The sequence below is a fragment of the Girardinichthys multiradiatus genome, chromosome 15 (genome assembly GCF_021462225.1).
Source record: "Girardinichthys multiradiatus isolate DD_20200921_A chromosome 15, DD_fGirMul_XY1, whole genome shotgun sequence".
In the NCBI taxonomy this organism is placed as follows: Eukaryota; Metazoa; Chordata; class Actinopteri; order Cyprinodontiformes; family Goodeidae; genus Girardinichthys; species Girardinichthys multiradiatus.
The window spans coordinates 34,542,003-34,556,009 of NC_061808.1; the positions used below are offsets into that span (position 1 = coordinate 34,542,003).

Consider the following 14,007-nt stretch of genomic DNA (forward strand, 5'->3'; position numbering starts at 1 on the left):
ACTGTTGATGCTGAATGAAAAGAATTGAAATAGGTCAAGGATAAGAATACTTTTGCAAGGTGCTGTATTGCTCAGCTTTTATGGTCACCTGTGGCAGAACGTCGGCTCCTAGATGGGTGAAACCAGAGGTTTACAGATGGGATCAGACAAGTGAGTCCTGTTTGTTGTGTTTAGTTTTTTAGTGTTTTTTTGTTCGTTTGTTTGTTACACATTCATGAACATGCTCTTTAATGAGCTTTTCATACACGTTGTCAAATTTGCAAAATCCTCAAAGTGTTACAATTAACTTGATAAGTAGACACATTGGTACCCAGAAAACAAACGTTGTCTCGGTGTGGCTATCAAATGTTCTCTTGAATAGAAAGAAAATAAGAATTGTTTGTATATTACTAGGTGTGGATCACTCTCTGATTCCATGTCGTCACTAACTAATTTATTATACATTAGAAAGTAAACATATACAACCTGTTTTACTAGATTCAGAGGAGTCTTTTTATCTCAGCCTCTCAGACATCTGACACGGTTGTCAACGTGCTACGTCCAACAAGCGGCGTCAAATGGTGCATTCACTTACCGTGCGAAATGACTGAACTGAGATCCAGGCTATTAGACAAGCTTACATATTTTCACACATTTTCCAAATATGAAACAGTATAGGTTGTTAGCTATATAGAAATAGGGCATTGTAGTACCAGAAAATTCGTTTTTTCCATCCAGTTTTGTGTAAACAGAAATTCGTAGATTTTTTTTTTTTTTGCACCGTAATATTAAATCTGGTTAAATCACATTGTTTCCGCTATATTTGATTATTTGTGCAATCCATATTAGTTATTATTACCAACGGACTGTTTGTATGTACGGGAGCTTGAAGGGGCTCTTGAACGCATCAGGTGTTGTAGGCAGTAGGCAGCAGTCAGATATCCGAGCGGCACAACGGCACATCACTCCGACAGAAGTGCGTCAAAAAGCTGTGGGGACGCTAGGGATTCTCACTTATTTCCATCTGACTCAACACCAGCAGCAGAGTCTAGAACATGTAGAAATAGACAGTTCCTCTTTTTAATTCTAATTTTGGTTTTTTATATTTTAATTTTTTATACTTTTACTGGACAAGCCTGTAAACTGTGAGCCACCCTCTCACGCCTACGGAGTCCCATTCATTTGGTCTCCTTTGAAGTGAGTCTAACAGCGAAGTTTTTTTTAATCACATTTTAGAAAACTACAAAAGAAGTCATCCCGTCGTCGAACTACAGTACTCTGAGCAATTGGACCTAACGACACCTTCACCATGAGGTAAAAGACTTTTATGTGTTTTCTTGGTGAAATAATGCTGGATGGGGCTGGAAGTCTTTGGGCGACAGAAGTCAGAGGATGAGATACCTCGCGGAGCAGCTGGGTGAGAGCATAAAGTGTTAGCTTAATATTTGGTTGTGAATTGTAATGGACACCAGCTGTCCGCAGCCGCTGGTAACGAACAAACAGCATGCTCCGTCAGCTTTATTAGTGGCTGAGTGTCGGCAGTTTTTTTCCACCGACTGGCTCGCTGCTCAACGTGAGTCACTTTGTGCTGCATTTGTGGACGTGGATGGGTTTGGAATGTCGCGCACTCCCTGCTTCTGCATAAAAAGAGATTATCTTTGATGGCCCGACGGTCATTTGATGCTTAACACAGACGCGCGCGACAGCTTTGACTTCAATCATCAAAGAAACGGCTCGCTCACATTTCTAGGTACCTTCATAAGGATTCTCAATTTACGTCATGCGTTTTGTAGCCCTTTAACACATTAGTACCATTAAAACTAGTACCATTTGTATTCAAGGTGTTCTCACAGCCCAGTAAGAAAGTTTCAATCAGGGGCGTTGCTAGACATGAAACCGTACTGGGGCACCATATCTGAATACTTAAATCAAGTATAAACCAAGTACAGACGTACATTTTAATTGTTTAAACACTCGAATTCACACACACAATCTTTTTAAATAGAATGCATACATTAGTATGTTTCATTAATGTGCTCCAAGTGCCAATTAAACTAGACAAGTCATAAAACAAACAAAAAAAAAACTTTGAAGAGGGAAAGAACTTCTAACACTCTTACGGATTTACTTTTGTCAAACTTAATTCCTAATCTTCTAGTCTTCTTGAGTACAGCAAATAATCCCATAAAATTATAGCATCATTGTATTTTGAAATGCCACTGTGCAGTAGGAGGGCGGCATTTGAATTTATATGACAAAAACTTGACATAACAAAAATCTAAGAAATGATGAGAAACTTTTGCATCAACAGGATATCCTGATTTTTTTTGGTTGACTGAAGCAGACATGTGAAGTTGGCTATTTAACAAAGTGACTTTTGTTTTAGAAATCTGTTGAAAATGCTTGGCAGCATAAAGTTTTTATCCACTATAATGCATGTTTGTTATCCAATTTTTGTAAATATTTGTCCTGTTTTGTGGTTCGTGTTCAGTGGCACGTCTTAGTGTTCCTCTTTGTGTATTTGTTGCGCCCTGAGCTCTTCACAGATGAAAGCAGGTTCACACTGAGCACATGTGACAGACGTGACAGAGTCTGGAGACACCGTGGAGAGTGATCTGCTGCCTGCAACATCCTTCAGCATGACCGGTTTGGCAGTGGGTCAGTAATGGTGTGGGGTGGCATTTCTTTGGAGGGCCGCATGGCCTCCATGTGCTCACCAGAGGTAGCCTGACTGCCATTAGGTACCGAGATGAGATCCTCAGACCCCTTGTGAGACCATATGCTGGTGCAGTTGGCCCTGGGTTCCTCCTAATGCAGGACAATGCTAGACCTCATGTGGCTGGAGAGTGTCAGCACTTCCTGCAAGATGAAGACATTGAAGCTATGGACTGGCCCGCCCATTCTCCAGACCTGAATCCGATTGAGCACATCTGGGACATCAAGTCTCGCTCCATCCACCAACGTCACGTTGCACCACAGACTGTCCAGGAGTTGGTGGATGCTTTAGTCCAGGTCTGGGAGGAGATCCCTCAGGAGACCATCTGCCGTCTCATCAGGAGCATCTCCAGGTGTTGTAGGGAGGTCATACAGGAACGTGGAGGCCACACACAATACTGGGCCTCATTTTGACTTGTTTTAAGGACATTACATCAAAGTTGGATCAGCCTGTAGTGGGTTTTTCCACTTTAATTTTGTGTGTGACTCCAAATCCAGGGATCCATTGGTTAATCAATTTGATTTCTATTGATGATTTTTGTGTGATTTTGTTGTCAGCACATTCAACTTTGAACAAAGTATTCAGTAAGAATATTTCATTCATTTAGATCTAGGATGTTATTTCAGTGTTCCCTTTATTTTTTTGAGCAGTGTAGTAAGATGGAATTTTGTGGAGTTTAAGGCACGAGCACTTCCTGTAGGAGACTCAACGGTTGAAATGATCTGAATGATCAAGAGAATGTGGAAGCACAACAGTAAACAAGTTACTAGAGGTGGAGCCAGATATTTATTATCTTCTAAATTTTATCAGTGTGGCTGCAGATTTTCAGCTAAAAAATAAAGGTGTAAGAGTTTTGTACCAGACTTGTATAAAGAAAGTTACACACAAGGCACCTTAACATTCTGGATTTTCTTAAGTAAAAAATGCTGAGTTAAGTTTTCTATTTTAGTTAAAGTCTCACCAAGCATTCATATACATAAAATATACCTTTATTCATTTTCTAGACATGCTATATCATAGGTGAAATGTGTCCCTGTTTCCTAAGACTTGAGGGTCAGATCTTAAGTCTGAGAGTTTATGTGCCTCTCTGGGTTCTTATTAAATATCCTGCTGCTGAAAAGGCAGGTGGGACCCCTGGATAAGACGGAAGACAATTTATTTTAAAGGTGAGCAGTTCGAGTTAAAATAAAACGGTAAAAAGTGTGGGGTTTGTGATACCTTATTATTGCCCTTGGAGCTTTGTACAGTGTGTGTTTTTAGAATCCTGATTTATTTAATTTTTTTCCTCATTTGTCAGTGTGCCTCCATAATTCCATTTTCTGTACTGTTTTCATCTTTCTAATACGTCTTTGACATGTCTTGGAGCTGAAAACACACAGTTACTGTATATAGCAATGAGATGGTCTGACTGGAGTTGTAGAATCAAACACGAAACTGTCAGAGTTGGGAGGACTTTAAGATGGCTTTTGTTCATTCGTGTGAAGCTGCCCTCCCCTCAGGAACGCAGCCTTGGTTTTCCTTGGTGCTGTTGGACTTGGCTGCTGGAGCGAAGGAGTTGTTTGCCTGATATTTGTGGGTAACTGTGGTAATGTTACTGACAAAGCTCAAGGGCAAATGGCTTCAACAAAAGTGTTCAGCATTGGTTTATGTTTTGTGCTGTCTGTTGCGCTGTGTGTGCAAAGAAGTTGGACATGCAGTGTGGATGTGGCTGGCCCCCTTTACAAAAGCCTTTAATTGAATCCAGATGTTGGAATCTGTTGGTAGGCCAAACTGTGGTAAACAATAGCTATGGTTTTTTTTCCTTACAGAGCTGGAGGTTATGTCCATGTCCTGGACTGGAAATCACCAACTTTTCATCTTCCTTTTTTTTTCTTCTCTTTTCAACAAGTCTTTCATTAACTATATTTGGTTTGTTTTGCATCTTGGATCAATTCTCCCCTCTAAAGCAGAACAGTAAGAAGGGTGGTGAGGAATCACTGTTGGAATTTTTAAATGCAACTTGTTTGTCCTGCTGTGTTTTACATGGAGAGATGTGTGTCCAGACAGGATGAATATGTGTTTCTGCAGTGTGTAACAGGTGTGTAAGCGAGTGGCAGCCCCAGCTGCTCAGAACTGACTCATGCAGGACACTTGTGGCTCTGTGGGTGTGTGTATGTCTGTCTAACCGTGTGTGTGTATACCAAATGGTTGAGGCCATAGGGACTGCTCACAGTTAGCCTGCTGGGCATTCAATGCTTTTTTTGGCCATCACATCTGCCTCTCCATATTAACTCTTTGGTGGACCTTCATACATTCCTACTCATCTGTGATCAGCAAAGACTTGTATGTGTTGCAGGGATTATCATAGAAGCATCAGTTTCTCTAGAAAACCTCTGTAGCCTTCTGTTTGATTTAAAAGAATTGTCACATATGGCTGCAACTGTTAACAATTTTTTGATTAACCTATTTAATAATCTGATAGCAAAAGGAGATATTTCTTTTTTTTATTACAGACTTTGTACCAGGTAAAGCTAAAACTTTGCCACTTCAGTTATGGATAGTGCATATCTGCAAACAATTTACCCTGAACCATCTGGGGTGGTGTTTTATGGAGAGATTGATTACCATATTGTATTAAAGTGTGATCTCAGTGTTTATAATAAAAATCTCACCAGTTTTAGACTGTGTACATTGCTGTCAATTTGAACTGTAATATATAAAAAAACCCAAAAAAAACAATTATAGCCCTGTGATGGATTGGTGACCTGTCCAGGATGTACCCTGGCTCTCGCCTGTAGACTGCTGGAGATAGGTACCAGCTCCCATGTGACCCACTATGGAATAAGCGGTATAGAAGATGAACAATGAATATTTTAAATTACAGAAGTCTGAGAGTAGAAATATATAGAAACAGAGGCGTTAAATCTCCAAGGCTAAATAATATTTTAGGTTTTCAAAATGGTTACAATGTTGTATTTTTTTGTGCTAGGGCACACATAAAATCGACCATAACCTGAGAGATTCATTTAATGTAGCATTCGTAAAATGGATCAAAACTTAGAACTCACACTATTTTTAGTCACTACACATCAAGTCTATCAAAGAACCATCAGCCATATTTTTTCTTTGGAATAAAAATTGCAATTTGTCAGCTGAGATGTCAGAGAAAACTGAAAGTTAGGAAAAGCCTGATTGATGCATTTCCAGGCTATAAATGGAAGATGCTAAAAATCATTTGTTTTGTATTTGCCTCATACTTCTCTTTTGTTAGAAAACTTCACAGCTGTTCTTTTATGAAAGGGATATAGTATATTGCAGTGTAAGTCAAAGGTAAACAAAACAACAACTCATTACAAAACAAGTGTAACATGTCCAAAGCATCAAGCCGAGAACTTCACCAACAGTTGGCGCAACAGTTGTTTCAGTATGGAGAGTGTTTTTCTTCTGAGTTGTTAAATATGTATTAATGATCGTCGATGATCATTCAGTTCATAATTAGCAGTTGTAAAAAAGCTTAAAAAAAAACCATTCGGGGTAAATGGAGAAGCACACTTTCAACTGCTCGGGCAGCACATGGCTGAGACCTTTGGCTGAGAAGGTCAGAGGTACCTGCTGGAGCAAATTCCTAACCTATGAGGAGCTAAACACTGTCGCTTTGTTTCCCTGCATTATATCAGGATACACTGATACACTGAGTGCTGATGCCAGCTTATCTTTGGCTGTTAGAAAAGTAGCACTGTCAGAGTGACTGGGCTGCTGTGTGTCAAGGTAACGCGTCTTGACAATTGCTGAAAGGCCTCACGCCTGCCAGGAATTTCAGGTTCATGCCACAGACGAGTGATGGGAGCCGAGGCCAGGCTGCATGCTGCCTACAACATTTTATTTTGGATCTCCCACTACCACCTCAGCTGTTCTCTTCTGAACTAAAGCTGGAAGGCAGCCAATCACGCGATAATATCTGACTAATGTTAACAAGGTCAGCCTGAGGCTAATTTCATGATAGACTTCATTTAGTTTTTACACTGAGAACATAAACACTGCAGTCTCTTTTTCAGATGTACTCATCAGTTTGAAATGCAAGAGTCATCGTTGTTTGTTCTTTTTTCTGAAAACAGAAATATCATAATGAGGTGGTCTCGCTGAAACTGCTAATTCAATACTGATTAAGTGAGTTAAGGAAGCTTTCTATAAAATGACAACACATCAATCACTGTATGTAGCCAGAACCTCTGTGGCAGTAGGTAGTACACAGCACGCAGTAATTTAATTTATTTACATTTTTAAATAATTCGTTGTTATTGATGACATGGGTGAACCATAATTGATAATGTCATAGCAATATTCAGTAATGGTATCACAATTACAGTTTTCCTACTGCACAGCTTTACTAGCAGACCTGTCGTGTGTGAAACTTTAAAGATTTGCTGCTAATAAAAAAAAAAAGGATCTTTATGGCGGGTAAGGAAAAAGCTATTCATAGGGGAGGAGATCTGGAAAACTGTTCCCCCATGCTGGACAAATGATGTGCCGCTACATGCCGAATCCATTTTTATGGACTTTACATAAGTACCATTAAATTTAGTCATTAATGTTAGTCCTCAGCTAAGTGCTTGGGGACCGATCCACGTTTCCTGTCAGATCTCAGAGCTGTTGATCCTGCAGAGCTGTACAAATTTCAATATTTGGATTAAAAACGTCATATTATTTTTTAAAATGTCATATTAAGTTAATTGCATAGCATGTCAGGACTCGGTGAGTATAGCTTAGAGTTTATTGATCAGTCAGATTCCTTCGGGGTTGCCATTGTTGGTGAATGGAAGTCTGAAAAATAAAGTTGACCTCTTTTTATTGAGATACTTCTTCTTTTGCTGTCTCCTCTCTCCAATTTCATTCTCCCCCTGTCAATCTTGCTCACTACTCCTCTACGTATTGTTAATCCTGTTTTCTCATTTCCCCCATCAGTTGTTCAAGAATGAGCATATGTTACCATCATTCCACCAGGAAGCTGTGTTGCTAAACATGTCCTATGGTTAACCACTGTTAAGTACCTATTTGAGGTGAAGACAGTGCAATTAGTAAATGAATCACTGCTTATGTTGGTGACAGATGCAAACCCTACTCTGTTGGAATAATTCTCATTTTCAGTCAGGATTTCCTGACTGATATTGGGAACAGATGCCATACAGCTCCTGTTTCTGGATTGTTTCAAGCCAGAGCAATACTTAGCTCGTATACAAACCATATGTGTGTGGGGGGGGATCATATCCACTAACTGTTATTCAAAATTTTAAATGGCATCAGACTCTTTTGCTTTTAACATATTTTTTTTTTTTAGAAATTGCTTATGAATAGTTTTAATTACTCTAAGGTATGGTTCTACAGACAAGCTGCCCCTACATCTACAGAGCAGCCTCCAGACCCGCTGATGATATTTAAGACTGCAAACAAATGACAGTCATGACCTTGTAACATTATGAGAATGTTTGTCTGCATTTACTCTTTATAGAGTTAATATTACTCTTAATCACTCCTTTATGGTCCAAAGCAGGGGCCTGCAACATGTGGCTCCAGAGCCACAAGTGGCTCCTTGGACCTTCCACAATGGCTCTTAATAACTGGCTTAAAATGATAAAGAACTTTAAAGAACCTACAAATGTTTTTAAACGTGGATACAATAACAAAGGCTGGTTTAGCAGTTTTTTTTTTTTTATCTAAATAGATTTTTCCACACCGGTATGCCACTAAAAGTACCAGTAATTATGTTTTAGATTTATTTGCCTTGTAATCAGGTTGGAAACTCTGTACTTTTTTATTTTCCACAAATATCAACATCCCATGGAGAAAAATGTATTCATCCTCTTTTTCATGTTTCATGTTTTTCTTTGTAGAGATAAGGTCATGTAACATTTCGGGCTCTACACAAGTTTTATTTAGCTGGACTGAGAGCAAAAATGGCTCTTTGGTAGCAAACCCCCTGGTCTAAAGAATCTGACAGGGCTGGTAAGCAGGTTGCTAGCTATGGGCTTTACATAGAAGACAAAATGTTTACAGCCTTTCACCGCAGTTGAAATGACATGGTTAAAGTATCCTCTGTAGACAACTGCAGAGCTCCTCCTGGCCAATGTGATTTTTAATATATATAACATCAAGGTCTGAGCTGTCAATTCTGTTCTTTTTTTTTTTTTTTCTAAGAAAATGTTCAGATGTTAGTCAATGTAATCTTACATAACACTATTTATGTTTATATAGTTTAAATAGTGTTTTTATCTTACACCAAATGATTGAGACTTTTACTCCAGTTAGATTCAGAATCATGTGGCTCAGATTTATACATTTCACACGAGTCAGTATGTCATAACATCAAATGGGGAGCACTAAACGGACGACTTCTTGGATTTGTATGAATGAGCAGTTGTTGAACAGAAACTATGTTTAACTTGTATCTCATCTGTCAAGAAATAAACTTTTCATTTTGCTTAGTAGCTAAATATTCAGTGGTAGTTTTCTTTCCTTGTGACACTTTATTGCGCCATAAATCTTTGACGAATCAGCTGGAGGTTGGTACAGATGGCAGGTTAGCAGTGATGTTCTTCTGACACTTTGCTGCAACTATTCACACACAAGCTTACACCCGCTTGTAACAACTGCACACAGTCTTTTTTTATTCATCTTTCCTGCAAATATTTTTATCAGTGTTAAATGTTTAACAACAAAATTTGACAATAACGAAGCACCAACCGACCCACCCTAGAGAAAAACATCGTAAAGATTAGTAAACAAAAGGATTTATTGATGATTTATTAGTGGGGCATTCTGAATAGGGGAGCTACAAAAAGTGTTCCAGAGGGTGGACAGATATTATTTTTCCTTTGGAACTAGAACAGAAAATAAAAGACTTAGAAACAACCTATGCTACATCCCAGAAGAAAATCTGTTAAATGAAAAAAGAAAACTAAAATTAGAACTGTATAGAATATTAGAGGAAAAAATAAAAATTGCATATACAGAGATCTCGGTTGGAGAACTTTGATCATAGCAATAAATCTAGCAAACCTCTTACAAGTCAACTGAAAAAGAATAAAGAAAATTCAACAATTTTAACAATAACTGACAGTAATGGTATGCCAACTGAAGAAATTAACCCTAAAGAAATTATAACAATTGTTACATTTTTTTCTTTATAAAAATCAATCTATCCTCTAATTCTGATATAGATGCATATTTAAGTGAATTTAATCTTCTTACATTAAATAAGCAAAAGTAAAAGACTCTGGAGTTACCTTTTAGCAATAAGTGAACTCCATGAAGCAGTTAAAAGTGCACCTAATGGTAAAGTTCCAGGACCTGATGGCTTCACTGCAGAATTCTACAAAAAGTTCTGGCCACTGCTGGACCCCACCTTCCACCAGGTGGTCACAGATATTCAAGAAATCTTGATAATCTCTCCAAACAGGAATTTTACAGACAAATATCATCCTCAAGCCGCATAAAGATCCCACTCTTCCATCTATACTTGCCACCCAATATCACTTCTAAATCCAGAGCTTAAAATCATCTGCAAGATGTTGGCCACAAGGTTTGACAAGATAACCCCTCATATCAGATCCTGACCAGGCTGGGTTTATTAAACAGTGGCATGCTATAAATAATACGAGACTCACCAATCTAATAGACAATTGTAACATCCAACATAAATTGCTTTCATTAGATACAGAGAAGGTTTTTGACAAGGTTTATTGGAAATTTCTATTTGCTAGCTTACATAAATTTGGATTTGGACATACTACTTTGTCATGGATCAGGTTACCATATAGTTTGGGCTAAGACTTGTGTGAAAACAAATGACTGGATTTCTCAGAGCTTTAATCTTAAAAGAGGAACAAGATACTGTTCCCTATATTCAATGAACCGCTAGTGGCTGCAGTTCATCGGAGCAAAAATAATTATTGAATTCAAATGTGTAATGGCATAAAAAAAAATGTTTATATGCTGATATTTTGCTCACTCTGAAAAAGAATATCCCTCTCTAAGAAAGACAATAACCCTAATAAAGTTTTCAACAATTTCAGATTACTCTATTAATTGCACCACACCAAAGGCCATTCCTATCTCCTCTAATATTCATCTCTTTCCAACGATTCCTGTTACAGATTGGAATCATCGGGTAGCTGGGCATCAATATTTCTAACAGGCTGAATCAGCTGACACAGTTAAGTTGTATTCCATTACTCAAATGAATAGAAAACGACCTCACACAGTGGAGTACTCTCCTTTTTGTTACTCATTGGAAGAGTGTCTGCATTTACAATGATGATTCTTCCTAAAATTAACTTTATCTTCTTGATGGTCCCAGTTAAACCACCCCAGACTTGGTTCAAAAGCTTTGATTCTATCATATCAACATTTTTATGGACACCTAAACCTCCATGCAAAAGTTAAAAAACTTTACAAAAGGCTAAAAGTTTAATAGGATTGGAACCTCCAAACTTGTATAAAGATTACCTGGCACATACATTACAACATATTGTAAAATGGATTTGGAAAAGGCCATCAGACAGTCCATGGATAGAAATTTGAACCAATGCTATGTAAGGAAATCTGTTTCTCAGATTTTTCATTTATCAGCCCTTTTAATTAAGCAGCACAGCTGTTTTAAAAGCATCAATATGAGAACATCTGATAGCCTGGTGGGAATATCTTAAAATAAATAGATCTTCAATTTTAAGCCCTTCTGCTGATGCAATAGAAAGTCCTCAGTCATGATTAATAAATCAGAAAATGCATTCCACTGGAACACTTTTAAATGTAGCTTTAAAAATGACATCCTTTAAGCAGGTTTTAAACATACTTTTTATTAAACCAACATTTCTGCATCAGCGTTTTTCTATTGGTCTGATTTAATATTCTAATTTTAGATGTTGTGTTTTAGAGTTACTGAGTTACTGGGATGGAGGCACTTTTTAATAATATTTTAATTTGTTGTATGACAGTACACACTAACACCTAGGGGCAGTTTAGAGATTACAGTTATGCTTTTTTTGACTGTGAGGAAGCTGGGGTACCCTGTGAGAACCTAAACATGCAGGGGGAGAACATGCAAACTCCCTGCAGAAAGACTCAAGGCTGGGATTCAATCCAGGACTTTTCTGATGCAAGACAACAGTGCACCACAATGCTGACATTATTATAATATTATTGCTTCTGTTACTACCAGTATTAATAATAATCATAAAGAGCTTGATACTTACATTTATGCTGTCACCTTTACTGTCTGTTAATTTACTTACACCTGTAATCCAACCTTTTTTATTTTCAACACGATTTAGGAAAATTAATATTCTGAATCGTGATCACTTTGCTCACAATAATCATGAAACTATATTTTCATATCGTTTACATGCCTATCCTGCATCACCATCTACCCAGCATTACTTTTTTAATAGCCCATATGTAGTTTGATGGCATTTATTGCCTTCTAAATGTTATTTTGCCTTTATTTTATTGCCTTGCATCATGACGATTATTTTGTTTATTAGAAAAACGTTTTATTTGTGTACTTCTTACTGTACCAAGTCTGAACAGCATCAGTCTTCTTGGAAGCTGAAGTCCTTCGTCAGTCATTGTGACAGCTGAGTGCAGACTGTTGAATATTTTCAGCAGTGTGTGGGATTGACAGGCCAGTTGTGTGTCGAACCTGTGAGGCGTTGTCCACGCCATCCTGTGGGTTTGGTAAGCTCCTGTCACTGACATCACTTGCTCAGCACGGAGAGGTGGAATTATGTGAAGCCACAGCTAGGGTATGTTAGCTCGCTGACGAGAGTGAGCTGTTTGTGCACGATAGTCTTTAAGGTCCCTGCCATTTACGTATTCCTGTCTATTCAAAAGCTGGTCACTCTCAAGAAACGTATGAATCAGTGGCAAGGCATAGGCCAGGTTCAGGTTCTCACAGTTCGATGACCTTGAGTAAAACTACAACAGATATAAAGCATTCAGGTATATCCTCAGAAATACAAAATAAAGGTAACGAACATGATGTAATGTCTTTTCAATTTTAAAAAGGGAAGCTACAGTTTCTCCTAATGCGGCTGAAATTATAAAACAAATTGAACATATGTTTTATGCCTCCCTAATTTTATAAATAAACTTAGTGAAAATGGAACAAAACCCTACTAAATGAAGTACTACTTTTCCAGCGCAGAATATTATACCTTTTTGTTGTTCAGCTACTAATAGAGTAAGTTGTTAATGAGCCATGTAAGCTGATATTAACCTGGCTATCTGCTTGTGTAGATCCTGCTGTCAGCTGTTTTTGACAGTCTAATTCATTTGGTCATTGCTAATGTTTGTGCCTCTAGTGGTTTGATGTCTGTTTTCTACTTCTGTACAGAACCTTGTGTAACACCTGACTATGAAAAGTGCTCTGTAAATAAAGTCCAATGCACATGCTGCTTGTAGCTTTAAACATTGTTGCTTCAGTTAGTTATTGGTGGTGCTCTTTTATTTTCTACGTCATGACTGTCCATGTTTTTGTGTGTCTTGGAAATATTTCCACACAGCCTAATTTCTTTCTTGTAATCAAGGGTAATGTGTAGCAGGATTGTTTCAGCCAGCTGACATCAGTGTGTAAGTGGGGGAGGAGTAATGCTGCCTTGCTCTATGCAGCCAGAGAAAATTCCAGTCATTCTAGCCTTTCTCAGGTTTTTGAAATGTCGGAATGGTTTTATAGAAATTTTAGCAGTTTTGGAATGCATCTGTTTAAAATGTTTATGCACTGTGGTATCGGTAACCAACCCATTTTTAGCTGTAGCCAATCAAATCATTTGATTTATTCATAATTCTTCAGCAGTTCAAACTGAACCGTTTCATTACGCTTGTTTCATCTAACAAGATGACTGGCTTATTTAAAGTGGGAAAACAGGGCAAACCATGCAGGTTTGTTTAAGCTCTCAGTCCAACGGTAACGGTTTTGCCCATATGTACCACTGCAGTGTTACCCATTTAAATCACAAGGTGGTTTATTGAACTGCAATGTTTAGATAAACCAATTAACCCTTTTTAAAAATATGTTTTCTAATGCTAGGACAAGACTCTCTTCATGGTTAATGTAGAAACTAAGTAACACTTGGGTTTGAACACCTAGGTGAAAAGAAGTTTTTTTTTAATTACAGTTTTACATGTGAAACCTTCTCTGAATGCTTCCTTGTTGTTGTCTCCTCAGGCCCCAACACAGTCTCTGGCTGTCTGCTTGCTCAGACATCAGATCTAAAGCTCATAGCTTTTTACTTGGCGCTCACACCATGTACATATTTGTTTATATGTTATCCTAACAAAGA

The 14,007-nt window shown here is 38.0% G+C and overlaps 1 protein-coding gene across 3 annotated transcripts in view; it reads left to right on the forward strand.

Annotated features, from left to right (window-relative positions):
• The first annotated feature begins 912 nt into the window (after positions 1 to 912).
• The window catches only part of enah (ENAH actin regulator), a 158,408-nt gene continuing 145,313 nt past the window's right edge, over positions 913 to 14,007 (forward strand). Inside the window, exons 1-2 of one of the 3 annotated variants that reach the window (XM_047387913.1) lie at positions 913 to 1,124; positions 1,216 to 1,293. In XM_047387913.1, coding sequence (XP_047243869.1) covers positions 1,289 to 1,293 — 5 coding nt within the window. In that variant the 5' untranslated portion in view covers positions 913 to 1,124; positions 1,216 to 1,288. Of the gene's footprint in view, positions 1,397 to 14,007 lie in introns of all 3 variants that reach the window. The other 2 variants (XM_047387909.1, XM_047387912.1) reach the window with 2 other exon arrangements.